At 42.2% G+C, this 27,884-nt stretch overlaps 2 protein-coding genes and 1 long non-coding RNA gene across 5 annotated transcripts; 1 reads left to right on the forward strand and 2 right to left on the reverse strand.

The window, feature by feature from the left end:
• Positions 1-981: 981 nt before the first annotated feature.
• Positions 982-6,490, reverse strand: csrnp2 (cysteine-serine-rich nuclear protein 2; the record flags this gene model as incomplete). Its single annotated transcript, XM_042705075.1, has 3 exons — positions 5,739-6,490; positions 1,607-1,776; positions 982-1,244 (listed from the first exon to the last, which is right to left on the reverse strand). Coding segments are annotated over exons 2-3 (420 nt in total), but the record flags the coding sequence as incomplete, so codon positions are not given.
• An 829-nt stretch (positions 6,491-7,319) lies between these two features.
• tfcp2 (transcription factor CP2) lies at positions 7,320-23,343 on the reverse strand. 3 transcript variants are annotated; one of them, XM_042705064.1, is made up of 17 exons: positions 22,988-23,343; positions 22,021-22,219; positions 20,342-20,493; positions 18,623-18,699; positions 18,262-18,367; positions 17,351-17,457; positions 16,740-16,898; positions 16,298-16,408; positions 15,551-15,639; positions 15,157-15,205; positions 14,205-14,246; positions 13,737-13,857; positions 13,133-13,223; positions 12,895-13,001; positions 11,100-11,242; positions 10,814-10,865; positions 7,320-9,979 (listed from the first exon to the last, which is right to left on the reverse strand). In XM_042705064.1, exons 2-17 carry the CDS (start codon positions 22,140-22,142, stop codon positions 9,942-9,944), a joined length of 1,566 nt encoding a protein of 521 aa, XP_042560998.1. In that variant the 5' UTR covers positions 22,143-22,219; positions 22,988-23,343; the 3' UTR covers positions 7,320-9,941. The 3 variants fall into 3 exon arrangements, with proteins under 3 accessions (XP_042560998.1, XP_042560999.1, XP_042560997.1); XM_042705065.1 differs by having other exon boundaries at positions 13,737-13,833; positions 15,530-15,639; XM_042705063.1 differs by having other exon boundaries at positions 15,530-15,639; positions 22,988-23,342.
• LOC122130340 lies at positions 23,293-24,586 on the forward strand. Its single transcript, XR_006151857.1, has 2 exons — positions 23,293-23,432; positions 23,686-24,586. It is a non-coding gene; the product is annotated as an uncharacterized LOC122130340 (long non-coding RNA).
• Positions 24,587-27,884: the final 3,298 nt, after the last annotated feature.

A 27,884-nucleotide genomic window follows, 5' to 3' on the forward strand; every position in this document is an offset into this window, starting at 1 on the left:
GAGCTACAAACAATCATGGTTGTGAAGTGTTATAACAGGGTGAGTATACAATTTGAACTGCCATTACCACTACTTTCTTCTTCTTTGCACTGTATTTGTCAGCACTTTTCCCTTGCCTGTTAGGACTTTTGGCAGCCCTGCTGGCCATTCTGTGTATGGCAGTGCCATGTGCTCTGTGTTTGTGTTTGTGTTTTGTATTGTTTCTGTTCTCCTGTGCTCTTCTCCCTGCCCCTCACCTGATCTCACTGATGACCCAAATTGTTTCCTCCTGTTCCCTGTTGTGTTCAGCCTATTGCTTGCCTTCTTGGTTCATTGTTCGATGTATTTAAGTTCTGTGTTTGTAATGTTCCCTTGCCAGTTTTTTTTCTTGCACTCGGCCGTTTGCAATTAGTTTTTGTTCCCTGCCCTGTCTGTTCCTTTTGTTTGTTTTTGCCTCCCTGATTTTTGCTACCTTGGATTTTCCCTTTTTGTAAGTAAATCTGACCTTTGTCTTACTCCTGCCTTGGGCATGTGGGTCCTCTCCCCCTGGAAACCCTGACCATATTACCGTGTAACTGTGGGTTCTGACAGTAAGGATTGTGATAGTAAGAACACAATGGGTGTTTCTCAAAATCAAGGATGCTTCCTTGGTAGGACAGGTCCTTCCTAATTGGGTACTTCAGAGACTAGGTAAGACTCCTCCCTAGCATTTGGAGAACAAACAATGGAACGGTCTAGTGAGTGTGCAGGTGTGCATCATTTAAATGGTCCAGCCATTAAATGCCCTGCTGCTAAAGTGCGTGTGTGCATAGGGTTGTGGGAGCTTTAAGAATGCAGAGGATACTCCAGCTGCATCCTTCGGATGGGATTCGATCCTTGAAAGGCAGCCATCAAGGATCCTTCCTTTACTTTCAGAAACACCCATCAAATCCTGCAAGTAATATATGAATTCTCCTCTCTGACCTTCATAATCATCACCCCCAACATCTTCATCAGCCTCACCTTCATTTTGCGGGCATTGAGCTTTTCCTGGCGCAGGTGCTGGCGCAAGGCAAACCTGTGGCTGCTTTCCTGTTCCCGCGCAAACTCCCCCAGTGTGTAGTGGCGGATGTCGCAGTGGTGGCGGGCCATGCCCAGAGAGCTGCCCCCCTGGCTGGGCACACTGGTGAAGCCTTGCCGCCTGGAGAAGAAGTACACCGTCACCGAGTCAAAGCGTACGCGCTTTCGTCCCAGCGATGCCCGTGGACGCCTGAGGATGGAGGTCGCTGGGTGACGGAGAGAGAGAAAGAGATAAATGCTGAGTGCTGATAGGCTGAAATGCATTACTCTACACATTGTCAAGTTAAGAGAGCGCATGACTGGCAGACACAGCCTACACACAAGCTCTCCTCCATAGCAATCGCAGTTTAAGCCTGTTTAAGTCTATTACAAATATACTATGTGAAGGCTCAATGGTCCGCTGCCAGCATGTCATCATCTACATGACCACCAATGGCTGTACCCTTAAATATTGAATGGTCCAGATATCGGTCTTATGATCTTGTACCCACACTACATCAAACCATTGGTGTCTAAAGAGCCCATAACCCCCACCACCTCCCCCAAACTCTGCCTGGCCTGGCCTTACGTGTGAGGGAGCTGGAGGGGGCGTTGAGGCTGTCGCAGCTGTCTGCGCTGTCGCTGTTGGAGATGTCATCGTCGGAGTCCTTGGACGTGGAGAAGGGCGAGCCGCTGTCCACCTCCTCAAATTTTCGCTTCAGGCCCAGTGTCCCCACTGTCTCCATGGAAACTCAGCGTCTGCAAAACGCACAGAGGCAGAACGGCGGTTTTGAGTGACGGACGAAGCGGGTGGCCCAGAACTCGCTTAATAACTTCAGGTGAATGCGATTACTTGGCCACCAGGCAGAGCTGGGCAGTCAAGGGACGGATAAATGATTCAGTTAATCAGCAGGGCAGCAGTAAATATCACTTATGGGCCTGAACTTCACCTTCACTCTCAGGCACACTGGCTCTATATGGAATTACCTGTAAATGGGGGGGAGGGGAGAGGCTCAGCTCACTTAGTTCAAGGGCAGGTGGCATTAACATCAATCATTCTCAGCCTACCCTGGTGAGTCCAAAATTGAAAATTGTGTATTCCCTAAAAGCAATGCAAAACATTCAGCAATATCTTTGGCGTGTCTTAGGAAAAATGTCTGAAAGCTGCATAAATTGTGTGAAAGCTGATGTGAAGATTGGTGCTTACCGAATGCAACCTTAAAGGATGAAGACACAGAAAACTATGGTGGTGTTGTCAAGACAGGACAACCCTTTAAACACCAGACATTCAGACACCAGATTCCAGATTCTGTCTTTGACATAAGAGATGGCATCTTGTACACACCTAATGAGTGAAGCATATTGAATCCACTCCTACTCATTTGAGTCAGGTTGTCAAAATGACTGTCAATGTCTCAAGACGGGGAACTCATGGAAAAATCTTTAATGCTGCATTCCCCCCCCCCTATTCCCAAAGAAGGTGACATCACCTTTGGCTCTGCTTTCATCTGTATTCTTGCCTCATTTCTCTCTTCTCTCCTCCATCCCTCCCTCTCTCCCGTCCTTCTCTCCTCTTCCGTCTAGCATGACAAGCTTGTTCGGAAATGATCTGGCAGCAAACATTACCATGGCAACTGGGAAAGCAGTTTACAGCAAAATGGCCTTGGAAAGACAGCCCTCTCTTCCTGTCTTCCCCTTTCCCTCTGAACATAGCGGAACCTTTCATACAACAGGCTTTTGCTGCCTGTATTTAGAGATCTGGCCAAGTGACGGGGTCAAATGAGGCTGAGCCAAGATGTTTCACCAGGCAACCCTCTGCTCTGCCTACGCACACACACACACACACATACACAGGACAATCACTAGCTTCAGGGTATCACAGTGGTAACTGTTGCCGGTTTCCAGTGTTTTTTCAAAAATCTTTTCTTCTTGCAAATGAAATGACTTGTGAACACAGTTGCAAAACTTAGATGATGCAGCCAACTGTTTTAAAGATCTATTTCAGTGAGACATTTAATGGGTGCATAATGAAAATGTTGGAAGGGGTTTGGTATGTGTTTTTTGGTTTATTGTATAAATGATTACATCAAACTAAATGCATAGCTTTTGTACAGGAAACAGCCTACTTAAAAAGCCACCACACAAAATGGTGGGGGAAGTATCTCTGTGTTGTATACATTCAGTCAGTGACTTATACAAATCTCTTCTTTCCCTTGGAATTACACTGTGTGGGGCACAGAAGCAAATAACAAGCAACTGACAATATATCGGTTCTTGAATTTAAACATTAAAATGACATCAAGAGTATATTTGCAGCATTGCTCAAAGGGAGGGAACTACACAAGGGTAATTATGTTTATTATAAATGGGCTGCAACCATGGCAACATGTGATCCAAAAAAGCATTACCTATAATAATCTTGCAGCCTTGATATTTTAGAAAGCCTTAAGACAGCAATTGGCATTCCCAGTGGTAACAAAATTAACTGTTAGCTTTGTTATACGTAATGCCACAGTTATAAATAACATTATAACTGCATACTACAGACACTATTGTGATATTGTGCTGCTGACACCATCACATGTTAACATTAAGAAAACATGATTCAGAGTTATTCAAATGGTTTTGGAGTGTGATGTTTTATGTCAGATTTCATGTTTTAAAATAAGAGGTGAATAAGCCTCAATTGGCTTCCATATTGGCATCACTAAGAGTCTTCAGAGTTTCAGCACTGTAATATCCCTTTCGCGTGTCACTATCCCACAAAGCAAAAATATTCTCTTCTAGATTTTTATTTTGATCATCAACCAGCCTTAGGGTCTCTATGAGTCTCTATGATGTATGAAATTGGATGTAATTGAAAAAAAAATGTATTACTTTAAGCCAGCACACTAAACATGCACAGTAGACATGTACATTTCTTTCCCCATGTGTGTATGCATGACACAGTCTTGATTTATTCATATTTCATATTTGCCTCAGCATGCCCTGGCTATAGCGACAACATTCCAGGGCTTGCTCTCGATTTGCAAATCTTTCCTTCATTCTCAACTCAATTAAGCAGATAAAACAGTGAACATATGGCTGATCTCCAGATTATTCGTCTTGACTGGAAAAAGCCAACTGTCTGTCGTCCAAAAGAGGAATGCAGTGACTCCTACTCACCCTGCCAACCATCACCCCAGACTGCAAGGATGTAGGTATTGTTCCAGATCATGATGCATATTGAAGTGAGAAAATAAACAATAGGACCATAGAACACAAGGACCAATGAATCAGCAGAGAATTGGAAGATGAAACTGACTGGGTGAGAAATCCTCTTTGTGTGATACGTTATTGTATTTAAAGCCATTTCCTGTCAAATGGTTCTTGCATCACTCCTACCTCTCAATAATCCCAAATATCCTATACTTAACTTGGATACTTAAAGTACAAACAAATAATTGTGTGGCCCATTCAAATGGTCGTACTTGCCAGCATACAAGATAAGCATATGCAGAGCAGGACAGGGTAGACAGCAGTCAGTGAAGCCCAACAGGTAATTCTCCTCAGGCTGAACACATGCTTGTAGCATGCATTCCGTGCAGTAGAATGGGCGACACATCCACTCAACCAGCTGTGTGAAGGATTAGGCTGGATGTGAAAAAACGTGAGCAATGTGGGTCGCCCCAGTTAGCAGTGTCTCCACACTGCGGGGGAGTGGCATCATCCAATGCATATTACACATTCATCACGAATCTTGAGGTTGAAAATGGGTCATTAAGTCAGACAACCGGCTTGACATTAACATCAAGTCGTGATCTACTTCTGCTTTGGCATAACTCATTCAATGACGAAGCTTGTAACCATGGGTCACCTGAACCTCAGAAAAGGACTCAAACCTTATTAATCGTAGTTTCTTGGGTCTTGTTCACCGTGGTATTTAGAGCATGAAGGGCAAAGGATGCAGAGCTTGTTGGGCTAGTAAACTGTGGATGTCTTAGATTGGGCCAGTTTATTGGTTTGGCTCATTCCATGGACTGCAGCACTATCTCAAATGAAACGTAGAGCTCAATTTGAAGGTTTAGACTGTACCATATAAATGGGTATTACAATACCCAAACTATGAAAAGGGCACGTACTAACTACTAGACAAACCTTAGATCCTGGTATTGCATGCCACTTAACCCACTTAATCTGGTACTCTATATGACACGCATATGCCAGGAACTATTTGAGGTAGACGAGCCTGTGAGGTTGTGATCATTAAGGCTAATAGAGGATTGACAGCACATGTTTCACTGTCTGGTCCAGACACTAAGAAAGGCTTGCAAAGCCTACCTGGGTTACACCGCCGTGGTATCTCCAATTCGAAATAGGCTTTTTAAAGGCCTATTTAAACATACTTCACTCACCTCATTTGCACATTTGTGAAGTTCAACAATAGCCCAACAGCTGTCGTGGAGCAGTAGCGTCACTAGGGACTTTTGACGTTTGGTTATAGTGAACCAGACATAAGGGAACAGTTGTCCCTTCACCTGACTGCCTACATAATTAGAGTGACCGGTCGAGAATGGTCACTCACGTCAAGCCTTAGACCTTTCATTCCTGAAGAGACCAGTCCAGCACAGCGTGACAGAGCATAAACTCCAAAACAATGGATTGTAGGCTATGCTTCCTCTCCAGATCATTTATCGCATAAATTGGCATAACTGCTAATGATAGCCTCCCAGACGCCTTACCTTACGCAGGAATAGCCTTTGCCGACGATTCCGCTGTTCACCGTTGTATCAGCAGCAACAATCGACATAAAAATTTCCTTTGGTTCTGGCAGTATGATTTTTTTTTTCTTTTCAAGCTCCACACGGTTCTCTGATTTCACCGTTTACCACCTCCGTATAGATGTCTATGATAAAGAAACGTAGCTTGATCTGTTGAAAATTGATTGCAAAATTGATGTGCTCGTTGATCCGTTACGAAATGTATGCATCACTATAGTCCACACAAAAATACATATGAACATAAGAAACGGGCTATTAATCTTGATTTTTGGATTTGTGCAAGGACAATTTATCGTCGTTCACATTTGCACAAAACGAGAACACAGGGCAGGCGATACGGGCGGAGGACTTCATTTAATTTTTCAAAATCTATTTTGTGTTAACAATGGCTTATGTTTCATAGCAAGCCTTGTCTTCTCAGTCCGGTGTTTAATGATTGCATTTGTAAAACAAGCCAGAGAGGTTTCGTGTCCTTTTTCCTCTTCGAGGGCGTGTTAAATCTCCGGCGAAGTTTTATGTCCCAGAATGAGCACAGCCTTTTAAATTTTAGTCCCGATAAAATTATCCTTTGAAACTGTGCAAGATCGGCCAAAATTTTAGTGTTGAAGCCTCTTTCGCCCTCTCCCCTGCCCCGGTCTGTTACAACGTAACAATAGAGTTTGGTATGCTACACAGTGGAAATATATACTCATTGTGACATCACAGACATGCCACTGTGAAGACCGCTGGGAAATGTAGGCAAGTCCAAAATTGAAAGGTTCTTTGTTCGAGGTTTCAAGAATAATGAATCAGAGGATTGTATTTACTAGGACATGAACTCTTGTGTATAAATGTCGATGAGAGGACCGACGAAATGTTTTATTTCGTAGATGGTCTAAGGCTTCAGGAAAATAAGACACACGCAGACATTTAGGCTGTTATCACGATGAGTAGCCCATCACCGGCAAAGGGGTTTGACAACTGAATGAGCTTTTTTAAAGAGCCAAATTCAATAGAACACAAATTTGATCTATCAAAAAAAAATTGATCAAGTAGGGCTATTCTGATGACAACCCACTGTTCCTCACAAAATTAAATACTTCCACGCCCTAGGGCTCCATCTCCTACTACATTTCCCAGGTGCACTGGGCTCAGTGCCTGAAACCTTGGCCAGCTGCTACTTAACATCACGTGAGAATACGGTGTAGTAACGCTACTGGTCAGTGACGGACACTGTTTAACTTTTCTAATGGACAAGTTGGTCTGCAGATCTTTCTAAAGATAAAACGTAATGTTGGCTACACTACTGCTACTAGCTGTAGCTTACCATACATACGACCCCATAATTCAGGGTAACACTTTACTGAAACTCCTTGTCCACTAAGCATTATAAACACATCCATACAGTTATAAAGTATTCATAATGCCACATAATGATTGATGCATGTCTGTATTATTATTCATACATAATAATGACTGCATCAATAAAGCATTATGATGTTATAGTTTAAGGCCTTACTTTATGCTGTATCAGAATACATAATAACGCTTCTTTGACCTCTGTCAAATGTAAAATGCTGTTTATTCACCAAATATATGACTCCATACATGCTGTCATAACAATAGCTGTGTAGGGCTTATACGACAACATCACAACTCTTTATAAGTGCAGTCATGTTTATTTATAAATATTTGTATAGACTTTTGTCAGTCACTATAGTGCATTATGAATACATTTATAAATGTGTTTATAATGATTTAGGGATAATGGGTTTAAGTAAAAGGTTATCAAATTCAGTTTAGGGCTTGTCACATGACCCTGAAAAATATATCAACAATAACAATAATAATTATAATTTAGGCATTTCTGATCTTCTTTAAGACATAGCATAACCATAGAAACAAAGCTCATGAACACCATCATACCTACCCTGCTTTTTCAACATTACAGTGGAACAACGCACAATCTCGATTAAGTAGTCTACTTAAATCCAAGCATGCGCTTTAATGCAAGGTATCGTTTACACTCAATGCGGTTTCGTCAAAGTGAACATAATTTCAGTCCCACCGATGACAGAAATTTCAACCAAAAAGTTAATGTTAAACAAATGGCTGTTTGAAAAAAAAAAAGAAAAAAGAAGAAGTCACATAAACTGCTGCTGGACTACACAAAGGAGGCAAAGATGTTTTAAGTATGAATTGGGGAAAATAAACAAACAAATAAATAAATAAACAATCATGGGCGTCTTGATGGGTAAGTAGTTTAATCATCGTGATGACATGGGCAAAGGGGGCAAAGATGGACAACATCAATGTATGTCCCAGCATCCACTTATGATGCATCTAGCACATCTGATCAGAAATGACAACCACCACTAACTTTCCTCATGCAGTTCCAGCGCATCAACCACCACCAACAACCACCCTCTAGATGAATCTGGAAGTGGTAATAACCAATGATAAAACAAAGTATTACACTGATAGTAAACACAATTCTGTTAAAAAAAAAAAAAAAAAAAAAAAACATAAGGACAAAAGAAACTGGGGTTATACACAGGCCTACGCACATTTAAACATTAAGTTGTTTGTTTTTTTCAGAAGGATCCCCTATTTCCGCTGTTCGCTGCCTCTTAAAAACCTATCTGCTACTGAGAGAATAATGCTGCGATAGAGAGCGACAGAACACACAAAAAAGGTGTGAAGGAGGGAGTCAGAACGTATTTATAAGCTCATCTCTTGGGTTTACAAATGACATGCAGTCATAATATAGACTAATATGTCTTTAGTCCAGGGGTGAGGACACAGAGTGTCCGGTCCTCGGGTTTTGTGCATTAGTTCCTGCATGTTAACATACAATACGATTCAGAGGACATGAGTTACACAAAGCTTGGCCAATGCAAGGCGATTTTGAGGCAAAGGTGCTGGCTATCCTTCAGTCAAGATCAACCATGATCATTAAACTTCAGTCAAGAGATTCTCAGCAAAAACAACGGAAAAAAAAACTAAAACGCCAATGAGCAGCGTTAAAAACAAAAGCAAAAATTAAAACAAATGAGGCCTTCTCCTCCAAGGCACCTTCTCATCATACTTCCTGCTGATCAAAGCTCCCACTTCAACACAGTAAGAGAGGGAAATATGTTAATTTGACATAAAGAAATACTTTTAGGGGCACTAAACAAAATATAACCTTTCAACATTTTCAGAGAAAGACTGCTTGTGGCAACTCCTACATAATGAAATCCGGGCATAGCACAAAAAAAAAAGACTACCATGATGGGGATGCAATACTCCTAATTTAAAAACTCTTGGATCAGCATGGAATTTCTTAATGAAATCACGGTGAACTCTATGGTGACGGACCAGTCACAAAGACACACTACTGAAGCTTGAAATGTTATGCGGCATGCCACCCTCTGACATCACTTCCCCTTCAGTAGATTAAGTGTCTAGCTCTGCATGGCTGGTGACATCAGAGTTATTAAAATAAATGTGAATTTACATATCAGGATCCAGGAAAAATTATACTAAAGGCAGAACAAAAGGGCTTGTGTGTGTGTGTGTGTGTGTGTGTGATTTTTTAGTTTTGTCTGTTTGTTTGGTTAGTTGGTTGGTTGATTGGTTGGTTTGCCTTCCAGATCAGAGGACAAGCAATAAGGGACTTTCGCGCAACATCTGTAGCCTCACATTTTGGCACACCACGCACTCAGCTAATGTGGGACAGATACACACACAAAAAAAAAAAGCTTTTTTTTTTTCCTTCCTTTTTTTCAATTCTTACTTTCTTTAAGAAGCATAAGCAACAGAGCAGGAAGAGACTGAATATAAAATAAACTGAGTGGAGGGTAGAGAGGGCAGTGATGGAGGAGGGGTGATGGGGAAGTGGGGGGAGACACGGGGTTTGAGTAAGACAGAAAGGTGAGCGAGGGCTGGATGATGCCAGTTCTTCTTTCCCACACCGGCGTCCTTCACTGAGGCCCCACCTCCTCACACGCGTTCAGGGTGAAACAACGGAGTCTTCGACGTAATCCATTGAACACTGGAGGGCGAGGGTTCTGGGGTGGGCTTTTGTGTGTGGGGGGTGTGGTGAGACGAAAGTCCAAGAAGATGAGGGGGGCAGAGGAGGGGAGAAGGGCAGGTCTGTTGTCCCTCATCCCCCCCCCCCCCCCAAACCAACTGTCATCTTTTTCACTTTAGGATGATGTGGTACCCATCGTTTGTCTCGGCTGCCAAGAGAAGATGCAGAGCCAAAGTCATACGTTGCACAGATACATTCCACGAACAAGGGCATGTGGGTGCTGGGAACAGGCACATCTTTTTAGCAACTGGCCCCAGTTTCTACTGAGTTCAACAAGAGCTTAGTGACTTGTCTCCTATTCTAAAGTTGCTTTCTGTACAACCTACATTTCTGCTTGTTTCATGTGACCTGAGGCTAGGGCTGAACGATTTGGGAAAATAATCTAATTGCGATTTTTTACCAAAATATTGCGATTGCGATTTAATATGCGATTTTTTTTCCTCTTTTTTCCCCCAACAAAACGTAATGAATGATTTAAATATGAACAACACAATATTAGATACATTTAGTGTAAAATATTCTTTCCCACATTTTTGATTTTTATTTAACTGCTCATTACAGAAACAACAACAAATCAGTGGCTTTGCCACTGTGCATTTAAGTAATTTAAAAAAAGTAATTTTAAGTATAAACACTAGGCATGCACTTTTTAAACACTCTGTGCAAAATGTACCATCTTTAAAAAAAAAAAAGAAAAAAAATTATATATATATATATTTTTTTTTTAGACCACGTTTTTTAATCGCGAACGTTGCGGTTAGAAAATCGCGTTCTATCATATCGCGATTAAATCGCAAATGCAATTAATCGTTCAGCCCTACCTGAGGCACAGTAGGACACATTCTGTTGAGTCTTATTTAACATTGAGATGGATTTGGCATACATGCCAACCCCTTCGGATGCCCACCTGTATAACCCTCTGGCAAGATCTGTGAAATCCATTATTATCCACTATTACGTCACCCCTCTTGAAGTAGCCTACCTTTCATTGTGTCCAGAACAAAACACATCTCATCCTGGAAGTTCTGAATCATCTGTGAGGAAGAAGACACACGGAGTCAGTGACACATTCAAAAAGGCAACAAAAAGCCCAACAGATCAAAGGAATCTTCATGTACTTTGTATCAACACAATGTCCATTTAGATGGCTTTGTCGAAATGGCTCAGAGGTGGTATTCCACCAATTTCGTTAGGAAAAAACACAACATTCTAAAGCAGGTCAAGTGTCCATGGATAGGCCAAGTGTCTGCGGGATAGGTGGGTCTTACCTCATCACTGACCAGCACATGGATACCAGTGGGTCCTTGTTTGAAGATCTGATTGATCTGCCTAGGAGAGATGCTGAAGAGCTGGGCGATCTTCTCAGTGAGCTCAGTGGCAGTGAGCTCTTCCAGGTAAATGGCGTGGTACACTGCAGGCACAAACAGTTGGAACAAACCATGTATGTTGTGAAATTTTATGCAGCACAAGTTCAGAGGAGACAACACACAATGTAGATGTTTATACGAGGCACACACAGATAGAGCACATGCAGGTTAAGGCTGTGCCATACTGCTCTGATGATTTACCTTAAAAATAAGATCACTGATTCAATCATCCAGATTTTTCAGGAGCTGAAAAAACCCTGACCAACTGAAAAAAATAACCTAAACCCAGTGTTGGGCTGAGTTGAGACTGAAGTGAATTTGTATGTTTTTGAATCTGGCAAGCGGTTAATCCATATCAACATCCTATTTACCTTATTTTATCCTAATTTCCTATTTAATCTTGAAGAAACTTATTTAAGATTGGTTATTACCCATTAAAATGTAAAACCTAACCGGTGTTTTTTTATTAAAAGTAAAAAACACAGACTACACAGCAACAGACCAATGTAGAACTTCAGACAAATCTGAAACTTACTTACATTTTGGAGGGCAGGTGCTTAAGATGAAAAACGGTACCTCTTTCACCAGCAGTCATTTATAAAAAAGTAAAGTTAGCTACAGTAGCTCATGAGCTATGAGTTATATAGCCTAACACACCTTTTAGTAATATCAATGTGGATCAAGTGGAACATTTCCTTGGAATGTCAGAGCATAGACCATCAGCCCAAGTCAAAGGGCATAAGGGCAGGTGCTTGAGCACCACCTGGGGTCTATCTGTGCACGTGCCTGACAATTTATGTTACAAACTTAAATAAAATGTAGCCAATGTAGACTTTTTCAAGCACTTTCTTAGACGGAAATAACTATAAAAATGCATTGTTAGGTTAGCTAGGTTGTTGTGAAACAACATATTTATTTTATAGCCTATGCTGCAAGTTTATAGCCTACAAAATATACTAAATTATTATCAAAGGGAAGGCTCTATGAGACGAGGTAAAACCTATAAATTGAAGCTTCACAGAGGATGAAACGTGACTGGATAAAATACATTTTCTCCCGTCTAATGTCCTGTTTAATGTTTTGCATGAGCATTATGTCCAGACATCCTGACCAGCAAGTTTTTAATTTATTGTTTTGTTTTGATACATTTTACCAGACCAAATGCATTTCATTATCGGCAAACGAAAACACTGCAACAGACCTTATTGTATCCCACTAAATGTGCAAGACGAATGTGACGCTTAAATGGACAAACTGCCTGTGCAAAACTATGCCTCTGGTAAGGTAAACACAATGCAAATGACAAACATAACCAGACAGCACAAAGCAAGCATAGCAAAAGCTCTTCAGCAGAGGCCAGTAATGAGTGGAGAGCGAGGGCAATGAGGATGTGAATAAGTATTCCTCAAAGACTGGTCATGGTGGGGGTTTCAATGCTAATGCAATATTCAAGAGTTGCTCTCAGAGACTGGCTGAGGAGCTCACACTAACTGGCCTTCAGACTTTTTAATGCAAGGGTATTGGCTTTTCTCAGCTGAGTGTGCATACAGTCATGTTTCCTGTTATGCTTTCAGATTGGTAGGCAATAATCTGCACACACACATCCATGTACCATCCATGCAGCATCAATGCAGACACTTACTCACACACACAAACACGCGCACACACACACACACACACACACACACACACTGACCAAAGAAGGTGCTACTGCTGCCGTCTCCATTCTCGTGCTTCTGCTGCTGTTCCCGGGCCTGCTGGGATTCCTGGCACACGTACACGGTCAGTCTTGGACGTACCACCCTATTACAACAAACACACACACACACACACACTTTCACTATTCTGCAGTCAGTGGGTGCACTTGCACACCAGGTCCCATACAGACTTGATGACATCATGCAGGGGTTACAGCTTTTGAGAACTACACCCACCGTCCTTTCAGTGCATTGAAGAGTCGAATGCCATCGGCAGGGCCGCAGATTTGAATGACGTCTTCCCTCGTCAATTTCAGCAGGTCTGCTCCTGTCAACGGCAAACACATAACATCTTCATGAGAGGTGGGCCTGTGCTTTAGAGGTGAAGCACTTTACTCATTGTACAGTGAAGTATGCCTTCCTACCAAAAAAAAAACTAAACCCTTTTAAGGGTAAATGATACAGATAGTTTAGTAGATCCACAGTTAATGCACATAAAACATAAATCATTTAGGGATGCCCCTTATTTGGACTTTACAGGGCTAAAAATCTGCACTTTTCAATATAATGGATACACCAGGAGGAAATAAATTAAATGAGCCCTTGTCCCCATCTCTCACCTTCAGCATATAATTACATTAATCCTTTATAATAACGCGTCACACGTTGCCAGTGGGTCCTGCTCTTTATGACCAATTGTGTATGTATATGAATTTGCTGTTCGCAACCACCCGTCAGGACAGAGTTTTAGAACATGCTAATTGATGTGTTAAACTCTCTGAGATCTATGCACATCTGGGATCATTATGTGAGAGTAAAACGCGTGGCACCGCTGCCGTACCTGAGAAGTTTGTGAACAGACGACAGTAGGGCGAGAAGCGGTTTCGATGGAGCCACTGCTGGGCATCCTGCGGCGTTGCCGCGGGCAATAGATTCTGCTGGTTCCAGACAGGAGTTACAGACAGGAGGGGGGAAAGGAGAGGGAGGGTTACGCATCGTATAGGAATTAAGCATCAAGTGACACTGCACAGTCTCTTTCCTCTAAAGGCAAACACACCAACACACCAAGTCATGTTACAGTCACAATGACACGCGTCAACCAATACACACGTTAAAACAGGTGAGATCGAGATGAAGATCCACTGGCATGAAACAGTCCCAGTGCACTATGGATTATTCATGTGTTTATCTCAGGTCTTTGTTAAAGGCATTTCCTTCTGCTACCTTCATTTCACCTGCTTTTCCTGCAGCCTGAGGGAGGAAATGAGATCAACAGCACTACAAAATCAGCAAATAAATGTATAGGTACCTGCTGGCTCTCACTGTCTCTTCTAAGTAGATGGTATGGCAACTGTAAAGCAATTGAACGGAATCATTTTCAAAAACCCACACCAAATATACCATCCCTTCATACATGGTCTTATTAAATGTACATTACAAGGACTAAAGGAAAAGCAAGCACACAAATAAAACCCTGATTGTTTGCATGTGGTTGCAGGCTACATATTGGCCAAAACCAAGCAGGCAAACGCTTCGGCCCGTTCATTATATCTAAGCGATATCAGTGTTAAGAGTTTCAGAGGTTAGAATAGGTATCCCTTTGAAGTGAAAATTGAAGTAAGAAAGCTATGCCTGCATACTATAAAAATGCAATGATAATTGATACATTACAGGCTCAAATCACTGAACCTTCACATCCAACCTTCTACACAGGCCCATTTTCTGTCAACAGCTGTTCTGACAACACTGTAAATCATAAAAAAGTACTATGCATATCACTTTGATGTGAAGCTACCACTTTGAAACTCTTTAATTCCTTGGTCTTCTCTATTTTAATTAGGGATATACGCAGTGAAGCTGCAGAACCCTATTGTCGCTTTAATCATTCTTTTTTATCTCCATTTAATAATGAGATTACTGAGCTCCATATTAGTGTGTGGTGGTCCTGTTTGATCATCAGCCATATGTTAATCACTAAGCCACACAACAACAGGGTGGGAAGCTTTCTGGGGGGACTGGGATATGGGTAAGAGGTAGTAAAATGGCCATGGTGATAGACCTAGTGCAAAAAGGGTGACCAGTATACAGCAGGGAAGCAACTAGTGAGTGGGAGAGCAGGGGACGATGGTTTGTAAGAGCATATGCACAATACAAAGCACCAGGATTCCAAAACTGTCACAAGCTAGAGAGAGATAACTGTACTTAGTGTTACTGAAGAGTCTCCGTCACCAGGATAAAGCGTGCTAGAAAAGCATACTCACATCTGCAATCTGTGCTGGTGGCTCTGGCACGTGATTCGGTGATCCATTTCTAAGGGTGACAAAGAGCACAGTTGGATTCAGTGTGGCATTACTTAAAAAACCGTCATCCATCACATAAAGAAAGAAATCTGAGGAAATTCAGAATTAGCATGTTTCACCACTGGAACTAGTAATGATGTTTGTTCCAGGAACCTTTCTTGTGTCTACTCTAGAGGTTCCTTTGGTACTGTGTGACTATACCTTCTGTTATGCACATTACAGTTATCGTTGCCTATCCCATACATTTATACTGTTTATAGTTATTCCAACAACTGCTTTGAGATAATGAAATGGAGAATAAAGAGTGGTGAATTTGTCAATTACGACATCTTACATAGCATCTTCTATCTCATACCCTTCGGCTACTGTGAAGCTGTTGTGGGAGCTGTTGAATCCCGGTGAAGGAGAGTTGTTTACATAAGTGGCCTCCGGCCACGGAGAACACTGGAATACAAAAGGCAAAACGGAAATGATTGTGATATACACACATCATTTGAATATTGGATTGAGGAAAAATTCAACACCGACATACAATAATAGTAGTTCTGGGAACTCTGATGAACTTTTGATGAAATAAGATTGTGGTGTGTGAATGTCTACTGTAAACTACTTTTATGTCCATTTTGTCCCGTCTGTTGACAAACCTACAGGCTACATTGCCGCTCCCAGTAGTGCTTCAGGGCCACTGCCGCTCTGAGCTACATTACGACAATACAGATACTACAGGTGACAAACTCATCATAAAATGACATGTAAGGATATATTCATAACCTTTCAGAGGTCTATTGAATATTCAACATCTCAGTCGCTTTCTCGCTCTCTTATGAGGAACCCATGACTTGGTAACTGTGCAAATCCACACAAAGATAATTTCAAGGTATTTGGTCAGCCACACAAGTGTTCCACTATGTCATTTTATAAAACTTGCCAGAGTTGTACTTTAATTATGACTAAAAAATGAACACACTTTAATTAATAATATCAATAACTGACCATTCAGGAGAATAGCATGGTTTCTTCAGGACCAAGCATGGTTTGCCATAACAGACAGTATGCAACAGAGAACTCCTTCCTGTGTCACTGTCCTCCGAAAGATGCGTACCTCTGTAAGAATGGTGGTTTCGTAAGAGGGCTGGTACTTCTCTTTCTCCTGTGGAGCTCTCTTCTCCATCTTCTCCCTGTCTGTCTTCTGCTTCCTGTCTGCCCCTTTGGGCTGGAGGAGAACAAAACAATGACAATGAGGTGAGGTCACACATGCCAATTAGCTTTGAACATCCAACAAGGCTTTTCACTCATCATGGATTACATGCATTGTGTGAGTCCAAAATGTGCCTATACATTCTGATTTCTGTGTGTGTGTATATATATATATATATATATATATATATATATATAAAAATGTTTATACTACTGGCACTTGTTTGGACCAGTTCTTGAATATGAGGTCTGCTGAATGTAATGGCCTTGCAAGGGCTCAAGGCTCCAGCTGTCCATTGCCCATCAAACTAAATGGTTCACTAATGGTTGTTTGTGGCAGCTCTCACCTTAAAAACTTTGACCTGGCAGCTGGCCGAGTGCAGGTGCTCAGTGTAGTCTCCGCTCTCGTTTGAACTCTCTTTGAACGTGTCGATCTGGATGCGGAAGGGCACGCCCTTCTCGCCCCCATGCTTGCGCATGGTGAATTCTGTGCTGATGCAGTGAACCTGCGGCACACACACACACACACACACACACAAACAAACACACACACGGAACAAAATTAACTTTTTGGTCTACCAGCCAAAAATCCGTTGTGAGCCACCTCACACTGAATTATCCCACCCCCTTTGCAGTAGTGGCTGTAGCAAGGTTAGCTGAGGTAATGCTAATTTTGTTCCCTGCACATACATAATGAGTCTAATCACTGGCAAAATGATTAATGACAGACTGACTGACCGCTTGTTCTACAAGCTAGACAGATCAATCTTGCTATTTGACAGCTAAGAACACATCGCCTCATTTGGGAGTCAAATGTGTTTGCCTCCTTAAAGTATCAATATTTACCCTAGACTACATGACTGTAAAGGAAGAGGCACATTCAGACCTGGACTAGAGGCAAAGCCACACGTTGGACACTAGTTACTCTATGATTTAATTTACTAAGGTGGCAGCATACCTGAATGAAGACTGAAGTCCTTTTCGACGGGTCCCACAGAAACTCAACAGTGTTGAGCTGTGTGGGGTTTGCCCGGGGATCCACTATGCCCACTGACATTGGGATGTCTGTGAAGGGGGTTGATACACTGGTAAATATTTGTTCATCGATACTGAGACTTTTAAAATAACTTGTAACCATCATCTATTGTATGCAAACTATGCTGCCTCTAAAAATGTATATGGTTAATGGATAGTGCATGATGCATGTCAACATCTAATATACCCCTTTTTTCACTGAACAGTATAGTTTAGTATATAGTTTAGTTTATAGTATAGTTAGCCAGTATATATTTCAAATGAATATTCATGTGACAATACATTTTTAAGACTGACAATGTGTATGTCTAAAATATATTTTTTCAGCAGATAATGACAAATTGTCTTTATTAAAAATGGTTGAGGGGCTTGATGACCTGGGGTTTCTAAATGAAATGTTTAAGCAATGTGACACAAGTGAGAGTGGGGTTTCTAAAGGCTATGCCCACAGCTGTAGGGATATCTTTTACAACCCCCACGAACACCTGTCTTCGTGTTACATGTTATTTTGTACATTCCCCCTCCTCCATTTGCTCCAGTTTTCCATTTGAAAACTGTAAAATGTAACGTTATAAAATCGCAGTTATAAAATAAAAACAGTGACGCTAGTGATTACAAGCGGTGAAGAATCCAAGTGGGATGAAATGCCTCTTGTCCAATCAGAAATTGATAAATTGCTTGACTGGACCCCAGCTGTTGTATAAAACTACACGTCAGGCTGGTAACTATTGAAGCAGGCGATGCCCTCTGCTCCAAATGATCTGTTCTGATGACCCCCTCACCCCCACCCTTACCCTTCTCCTTAAACCCTAGCCCTTGTGCCGGCAGCCTCACCCAGGTCGAGGATGCGGTCGCCGGGCCGGTTCCAGCGCCAGCCTTCCAGCTGCTGGTGCTCTGTGTACTGCAGACGCCGGTCATGGAAGACCACCCGGATGATGCTCTGGGGGCACAAGCATTGCAGCACACAGTCAGCCCTCAGACAGAGCTATTGTCCCCTGTTACCCCCTCAAGAGACCCCCTCAGCACTAAAACAAGCATGCTAGATGGAGAATGAGCTTTCAAAAATGGGGTGCTTTCTGCCATGTTAAAGTAGCTGATGGACATGATGGGAAAAGGCTGCACAAGCCAGTTAACCTTACTGAGAAAGAGGAGGGTAGTCTGGTAACTGTGAACTGGCAATGACCACTTGTCATACCTTCACCATTTTCCCCGTAATTTCAGGGAGCTCCCCCATTTTCCGATTGTCCAGCATTCGAATTTCGTAAGACTGTCCTAAAGTTGAAGAATAAAAATAGTTTTAATACAGAGTACAAGCAAGACCAGCTTCACATTAGGAGGGCTTACAATAAAACAACAGATTCAACATCTGCCATAGGGTAAGCAGTGGTAGTTCAAATCTACGGTGCATAAATGTATCAGCCATATACAATGAGTGTATAGTGTGCAAAAACAAGGCTTGAGAAGACACGAAATACAAAGCCATGACAAGGCAGAGTATGACCTGATTGACCTGTACTTATTAACACAGGAATACTAACTGTGTGAAAAGCTAGTCTCCGCCACCCTCTGAGAAATGCAAGCAAGTGAATTCCTAAAGTTCACCTTTCAGCAGAAGTAAGCCCTTTCATCAGATGTGATTACTGTCTGGCCATCTTTCAGCAGTGTATATAACACACATTAATGACTCGTCATTTCAAAGAGTATGCCATGTAGTAAATGGTACAGGCCAACAGTTACATTTGGGTAAAATAAATCATAAAATAATGAATGTCTATTTAGCGCTAAGCTCTCATACAAACAAACATTGCTAATGTGTGCAAGCAATGCAGAAAGTAAAGTACATTTAAAGACACAGAGGAAGACACAGAGACCCTTTCACCAACATCTGTTCAGGAGGGCTCGAGAAGACTCAGAGCTCTATCTTAGTAATAACTTTCACAGTTATTCTGCATGTAGCTTTGTTTTATTTCAATCAATGTCTTCAAGATTCTACTCCATATCATCAGAAGTCAAGTCTTCTGTTCAGGGTAACCATTATCTTCATTTCTGGTATAGTTTAGTTCAGTTTAGAAACACAACGCAATTAAAAACACCAACATCTAACAAAAGCAACTCCAAACTCATTCTGAGTGGTATTCCAAAGGGGAAGAAACTGTCATATTCACTGGCATGAGTCCATATCACCTTACAGCAAACTTTGCACTACAATGTAGGACTAGGAAAACGACAACTCGGATATCTAATATGGCTGAAAGTCTGAATGCTCTTATGACATGGTTAGTACATTTGTGATATATAATGGGAACATGCAGCTGTTTTTCTTAGTCACGCCTCATACCACACCCACATCTGACTAGGACAGCCCCTGCAGTCTCCTAAACATGACCCGCACTAATTCTATGTAAGGCATACACGCAAGGTGTATATGGTTTGTAGGTCTATGAACCACTTTAGTGGTCATTTTTGTCTCTTTGTTAGTCGTTCTCTCATCAATTACATCATACAAGTAAAGCCATGTGGGCCTTCTCATTGACAATACCTCTCTTAAGTCAGGTTTTACTAACAGGTTCACCTCCTTATTTTTCCTAGACATGATAACTGATGACAGATTTATGTTCAATAAGGTGTGCTGCCACTGACTTAAGGTCGCTCGAGAGATCTTGTTCCTCAGGTGACCCGTGAAATTAATGATTTGCAGTATTAACTCGCAGTATGAAATAGGATAGGCTTATGTTGGTGAAACTGACAAAGGTTTCAAGGAAGAATGACTACAAATGGGCTGGAGAAACCCTGCTTTGAGAGTAGCAGCCGAGGTCCTCTAAGGTGACTGCTCAGAGTCAGAGCTAGTGGTTGAGAGGGTTGTAAGTGTAAGGAGTGTGTAAATATGGGTGATCCCAGGGGGTGGAAGGCAGACCTTGGTTGAGGTAGGTGAGCGTCTCGTCGTGGAGTTTGACAGCAGGCGAGGTGGCGGCGCATAAAACATACTGGAAGGGCAGGATCTTATTGTCATTGTCTGGTGGAAGGTTGGATTCCTCCTGTTTGAAGATGGGAAGGGCAAGCACATCACTGAAGAAAAAGACAAAGAAAGAGAGACAGAGAGAGAGAGAGAAATTAGGGTGTAGACAAGAACAATGGAGGAAAAAGTGTGTTTTTGTCAATGCTACTACTGATTTTCATCACGTCTTTAGTATTTACTTCCTTCTCTGAGGACTATAAACACAACAAGATATGTGGTTATGGTATGTGCCAGGAAACACCGACAAAACTAAACAAAAACAAAAACACCAAATTGTATTCGGTCTCTAAGACACAAAGCCAGAAGGAAATGGTTAGATCATTTAACACTTTCATAGTTTAACAGCAGCCAGGAATATTTTTCTTTTAAATGATAAAGAAACGTCAGAACCGTTCTCCTTACCAATTTGGGGCACTTCTTGGCCACTCAAATAACGACAAATGTTTGCAAAACCATTTATGACTCTTGTCCAAGAGCGTTGGAAATGTTTTCACATTTTCTGCCATAAATGCTAACAGTGCCATGTAGTTACCTAGAAACCAGTGAAAGTAGATCACAGAATGATTCCACTTTCCTGTCAACACAAGAATGCTCTTTACGGTACTAATTTGGGCCACTTCAAAGCACAAGAAAATCCACAGGTATGAAAGAAAACAGCTGGCTAGACCTCAACTGACTGCAATATATCAAAATAAATTGTCAACTTAGTTTTATTGTCTAATAACCTACTGTTATCATACAGCACTGGATCTTCTGTGTTTTAAAAACATTCACAGCACCAAAGCAACAAATATGTAAAATCAAGTTAAACTACTCTAAAAGATTTTATAAAAGTGTAACTTCAACGTTCAAGTAACTGTAACAAACTGCAATGCACTGCCAAACAGCACTTCAGTCACTCGGCTTGACCTTCTATCTAGCTGCACTTGCCGCCTAAATGTTAGTGAGTGGCAAATCATAAATTAATAACCTGAGAGTGCTACTCGAAACAAGCTGACAGGGGCCACAAGCGATAAGCTGCTCAAATCCTCGCAAGTATCAATTACACCATCGTGAAAAGGGCACTCAAAGAAAGAGACAGTCACTTACAAATGTGTGTTATTCACTTACAGTAGCTCCATATTGCATTTTATTTTACAATCTGAGTTTTTTTTTTGCAGTAGGACACAGTGTTCTTGCAGAGGCGCGACTCATTCTGGAGGCTCCCTGCCGCGTTGAAAACACACACTGCTGACATTTAGAGCTAGTCTCACCTCAGATGAGATGACACGCACGGCCCTAGCCTACCAGTGGTGGAGGAGTGGGCACCCGACCCAGCAAGAGTTTGAAATAGATCTCGAACAGATAACACATATATGGGTGGATTATTATGGAATGCAGATAAATCACTGTTTTGACAGATATGACAACTGCCAGCATGCAGGAGGATGCAACCAATGTGCTTCACCCCCTCCATAACAGGTTACACTAAGAATGTCAAAGTCTTCACTAAGCTCTGAAAGGAGTTGTCAAAACAGTGAAAATGAAACCACTGAAAACCAGCAGGAGAAAAGAATACAGTGTAATTTGCCACCTACCTCATGCTGTAAGCCCCGGCTCCCAGTTCCTGACCAATGCCAGAGAGACTCGCGTCGAAGTCCTGCACCAGACCTGACTCGATCACCTCATCCGCCAGCGGCAGTTTCAGGGCCCAAGCCATGACGACGCGTGCTTGGAGGTTCCGGCCGAACGGAACCCCTGACCCTCTGTTGATCTGCCTTGATTACCTGTGTTGACCTGCAGAGCCCGTATGAAATCAACAGGAAAACGTTTGGACAGCTAGCCAGATGTGTAGTAAAGTCACATCGATTCACAAACCCAGTTAAAGATGCTGAGCAGGAAGTTAGCCAGTTAATGACACGGTGGACACCAATACCACACTGCCATACAATAAAGTTTCCCCCTGAAGACAACAATGACTGATTCCAGGAGAGCAATACTAGATGTAACTGCAGCTAGCTGGCTCAAGAGTAGCGAGATACTTTACAACAGAACGAATGTGTTACACGGGTATAATATGATCGACAATCACAGTACAATTTGATCTCAAGCAGAGTAGGTATGGCCAGCACGCTGTAACTCCATGCTCAGCTACGACAACCTGAGAGCACTAAAGACTTGCTCTCCTGAGGCAGCGTCGGTGATGGTTTCAGTTACATTAGCAAGCTACAGTTGCTATAAATATAACTAACGTTACAGCTTATTTTAAAGCGAGCAACTTTTTATTGACTGTGTTCTGAAAAGGTGATACCTAAAACTTCCGACTGAAATAACATTTCATGTAACTACTAGCTACCAATAACGTAAGCTAGCTGTTCTCAGACAGCCACACTAGTCACGTTATGCAAATTGCCGAAAGCAAGCAAAGTTGGCTAAGCTACAGAGCTAGCAAGCGCTACATACTTATGGTGTAATAGTGATAGCTGTCGTATTTACAGGGCAGTAACTGCCAAACAAACGGCGACAGCACCGCATATTTAAAATGGAAACTCTTAATGTACTCACCCTTCTAATGCAATATTGAATTAGTAGAAGCCAGCCTCCGCTTCACGCCATATTTCAACCCGTCTTTAGCTAGCTAGAGGTAAAACAAACAACTTAGCTGGCTAGTTCAGACACTGTTCGTGGCAACGACTGCTCCCTTTCTCCGAAACAAATGGCAATTTATCAACGCTATTTGTTGCTCGTAGATTCAACGACAAAAACAGTAAATTTAACACATCCCGAAACTGGTATACTAAAAGATAGAATGTTTGTTTATTTGATCAGTTAAAAAGAGATTGCCGTAATATCCGCAGTCGCCTATTTCTTCGACGCTGCGCAACAGTACCTAACTGGGTTGTTGCCACAGTAATCGACCGCCGCCTACTGTGGTGGAGTAAAAACTGACTCCGTCTGCCAAGTTAGGTCTATGTCGTGATATCCAGGCGTCGTTGAAAGGAAAGAAAAAGTAAATCTCAGCTACCTCTACGTTTGAAAGCAGTTATAATATTGAATGTGTTTAATTGTAAAATATATTTTGATATGGACGTCTAAGATATTTTGGCGTGCAGCGAGATTGATGTGTGAATGACTGGGTACTTCCTCGATGTGTTTATTATGTGGAATTCCTATGTCTGGGCGAATGTTGATGAATTCTGTTTAAAAGTGAAACAGAGAGTTTGGTCGCTTACACTGATGACCTGCGCTTTTACACTCGCCAGGGTTACCCTACCTTCAATGACGACCAGCAAGAGCTCACGCTACAGTCTTTCACCCGAAGTTTGCAGCTGAAGCGGTTGAAGGAGCATATCAGCCTAAGCTCCCCAGCTCTCTGGTTGCGGGCCTGTCATATGTTCTTCTGGGCCGAAACACTGTGTGAGACAAGCTGAGCTGAGTGAGAGTGAGGAGGAGATAGAGGTGACCTGCCAGGCAACAGCTAAACCCCCACAGCATCCAAAGTGGAGTTCCTGGCGAGCTGCAAGCCAGTCAGAGGGATGCTACCGGTATGAGGAAGCTGGGCATATTGCATGCCATTGCCCAGTGTAAGCGCCAGCACCCTGCGATCCTGCTCCTAACCCAGCGTCTAAGTTCCCTTGTGCCAGAACACCTGTGGTTTGGATGGCTAGGCAAGGCTCACAGACTCTCTGTAGACTGCATCCTGGAGGGCGTTCCATGTCGAGTCTTGGTCGATATGGGGTCCACCATTTACCTCGTCAGGCCCAGCACGCTACCTAGCACAGATAAGTCAAGACCACTAGGCTGGCCAGTAACACACGTGGTGGACGTATCCCGGGCGCAGCTCTGCCTGGGTGCTGAAACCGTGGCCCTTCACACCACTGTTGGAGCCATCAACCAGAGTGGCTGCCCTTACCTAAACACCAGTCCAAAGAGCGTCGAAGCTGCCCATTGAAGAGTAGCTGCCCATAGCCCAACAAATTCCTGTCCTGAGTCCTCAACTGGAACCACACCCACGAGAGAAGTGCCAAATGTTCAGCAAGGTTGTTGTGTCAAGGAGCCTGCCCGCTGCAGTCTTCAACCAGGTTGTCATCAGCAGAGAATGGCCCGTAACAGTGCATCAGCAGGGGAACAGAGAACTACAGCATCAACGCCAAACACTGCAGGGAAGCCAGCAATTTTGTTTTGTTGTTTTTTCTTGGTGCAAATTTAATTTAGTCTCTCACTTCCATCTTACATTTTGTAGCTAATTACAGAACCCACCCCATAAGGTGACTCATCACAGGCCAAAATGATGGGTAACTCAGGGTTATAATGTACTAACACTTTGTCCGACTGACATTTCTCACACCAATCCCAGGTTGCATGTTTGTGCAGTAATGCTGTCATCGGCTGAATCAGCATCACACTCGTATGTAATTTAGGAGACTAGACTAGGGTAAAACGGTGAATTCATGCAGAGCAGTGTGTCATATCTAGGGCATGTCATAGATGCCATGGGTATCCAGCCAATGAACGAAAGGACACATGCTATTCAGACGGCTTTAGTTCCAAAAAATGTACCTGAACACATTCTCCCCTTTGGGAAGTTTATCCCTATAACCTATCGACCTTGATTCAGCCGATGACAGCATTACTGCACAAACATGCAACCTGGGATTGGTGTGAGAAATATCAGTCGGACAAAGTGTTAGTACATTATAACCCTGAGTTACCCATCATTTTGGCCTGTGATGAGTCCCCTTATGGGGTGGGTTCTGTAATTAGCTACAAAATGTAAGATGGAAGTGAGAGACTAAACTAAATTTGCACCAAGAAAAAACAACTAAACAAAATGACTCACCAATTGAGAAAGAGGCACTCAGTAACAGATCTCTCACAGCTAGAAAAATGCCTAAAGGTAACCGACCTCTCACAGCTCGAGAGATACCTAATAAAGATCCTGTTTCGAAAGTGCTGAAGCAGCTCGTATTGACACGCTGGCCTGAACATGTATACAATAAGTCACTGAAACCTTTTTAGAGAAACCTTGGAAGATGATTGCCTATTGTGGTGGTTATGAGTGGTAGTTCCTGAAAAACTGAGAGGTTACAATCAGAATGGCATGAGCACTGCTGGGGAATGGTTCAGATGAAATCCTTGTCCAGAAGTCTCTTCTGGTTGCCCACAGCGTAGTATGCCTGCTACCGCACCAGTACACACATGGAAATGGGCTGAAAGTCCCTTGGAGGACAATACACCTTGATTTTGCTGAGGACAATGAGCAGATTTTTGGTAGTGATGGATGCGTTTGCTAGATGGCCAGAGATCATTTACTTCCACGCTACTACAAAAACAACTGAAGCAGTGAGACATGTGTTTGCTGCTTATGGCTTACCAAAAGAAGTAGTAACAGACAATGGACCTCAGTTGGTATCATAAGAATTTGAGCCACTTCTAACCAAAAATGGGGTGAAACACATTAAATGACCTGAAGTGACACCATGCAAGTAAAGTAATGGTTTGCTGAAAGATTAGTGCAAAATCTCAAGAAATCACTAGTCAGAATCAAGCCATTGGTGGTGTGACGTTTGAGCATTGTGTAGCCAATTTTTTGTTTGGTTACAAAACCACACCCCCATACTGAGACAAGGAAGACCCTAGCTGAGCTATTTCTGGGAAAACCTGGTTTGCACCTGTCATCTCAGAATGCAAAATGAACCCGACCCAAACCTTCCTCATGTCAGATCTTTCATGGTTGGCCAACAGGTGTTAGTTGAGAATTACAGGGGAGGGAAGAAATGGCTAAATGGAGACATACGTGAAGCGTTGAGTCCTGTTACTTCCCTTGTGAAAAGACATGTAAATCAGATGCTGAGTACTAAGAGAAAGCAAACTCGGTTGTCACAGAGACGGGACTCTTCTGCTGTAGGATGTTGGGACTTTGATGAGTTGAGCGCAGACAATGAGTTGGAACAATAGTCTCTGCCACATACTGGGGCGGTACAGCCAAGAGCACCGCCACCACAGCACCACCAATTGAACACTCATCCAAACGTCCTCCTATAAAATTTAACTTGTGACTGAGATGTAGATGTTCTGAAGTGATCTTTTTGGTTATTGGTTGAAAGAAAAGGGGATATTTGACTTAACTTAATACAAGTTTAATTATGCCAATGTACAGTTAATGCTGATGATTTTAATTTGGTACATATTTATGTATACTGGTTATGTAACTGGTAATAACATGTGGTGGAGGTCACTTGTTGGTGGATGCTGGATGCATATAAGAAAAAGAACCTGCCTCTAACAATGACTCTATAGACGGATAGCCAGGGTTAAGTAGATGCTGCGTTAAATAGTTAACTTTGTGTTCGTGATCTTGACATGTGAATATTCCTGTTTATACGTAAACATTCATAAACATTGTGTAAATATACAACAATGTCTTCATGTGCTGATTAGCATGTAGGTGACGTCCTCACTTTGCATTCTGCCTACTGTGGTGTCAGCCCTCTCCAAGAGGACCTATTGGAAGGCTATAGTCTAGTCTTTTAATAGATGCTCTTTGCTAGTACTAAGACAAGTAATGGACTGCATCTTAACAATTTTAACTGCCTGTGAAAAAGCTGACTCGTGACAACCAGTGGTGGTGCACCTCCATAGCTGCCAGCTAAATGTGCTGCTCCGTCTCTACCACTCACTGATGTGTGCCTCTCACTCACGGGGCAGTATTGGTGACACTTTCATGGAAAGTAGCTAAAGTTTGTCAAAAAAGTCACTGGATTTGTCTCTATGTGCTTTTTTGAAAAAGCATCTTTAAACTTCAGCATTTTTGAGGTCACAAAGAGGGACAAGAGCAAGATCAGTTCCCAAAGGCACATGGGATCTGAGAGCAAGATTAGTTGCCAAGGCACATGGGATCTGCCATATAACACCGAACAGATACTGCAAATCACTGCAGAAGTTGAGAGACCAGTGGTCCAGTCATCTTCACAGTGTAGGTTACCAGAGCAGCAGAAAGGTTTTCTCTGAGATGCAGGAGGAAGAACCTTAGATTAGGTGTGAGACCTCTGAGATGACCTCTGTGATGATCTTTAACATCTTATCCACAGCCTAGCAAATTATGACACCATCTGCTGAGACCTAAAATGAAAGAATGATCATTTTGTGAGACAACAGACAGTTGGAGGTGTTGCACAGACGGAACACGTTGGCGGCTCTATACTCTGTCATGAATCGCAGATGCACAAAATTTGAAGCCTAATAAAAATAAACATACATTATACTGCCTTAAGTGTTCATTTGATTCTGATTCAAACCAACCTATATGCTAACTAGCTATAAAGTATTGTACTTCCTATCCATCTGTGTCAATCTGCCACAGTACAATAACCACAAAATACAAACATGGGTGGAAATAAACACAAATACACACAGAAAAATCTACATTGTTAAAAATGAACAAACTCCCTAACCACATTGC

Source organism: Clupea harengus, unplaced genomic scaffold (assembly GCF_900700415.2).
Source record: "Clupea harengus unplaced genomic scaffold, Ch_v2.0.2, whole genome shotgun sequence".
NCBI classification, from domain to species: domain Eukaryota; kingdom Metazoa; phylum Chordata; class Actinopteri; order Clupeiformes; family Clupeidae; genus Clupea; species Clupea harengus.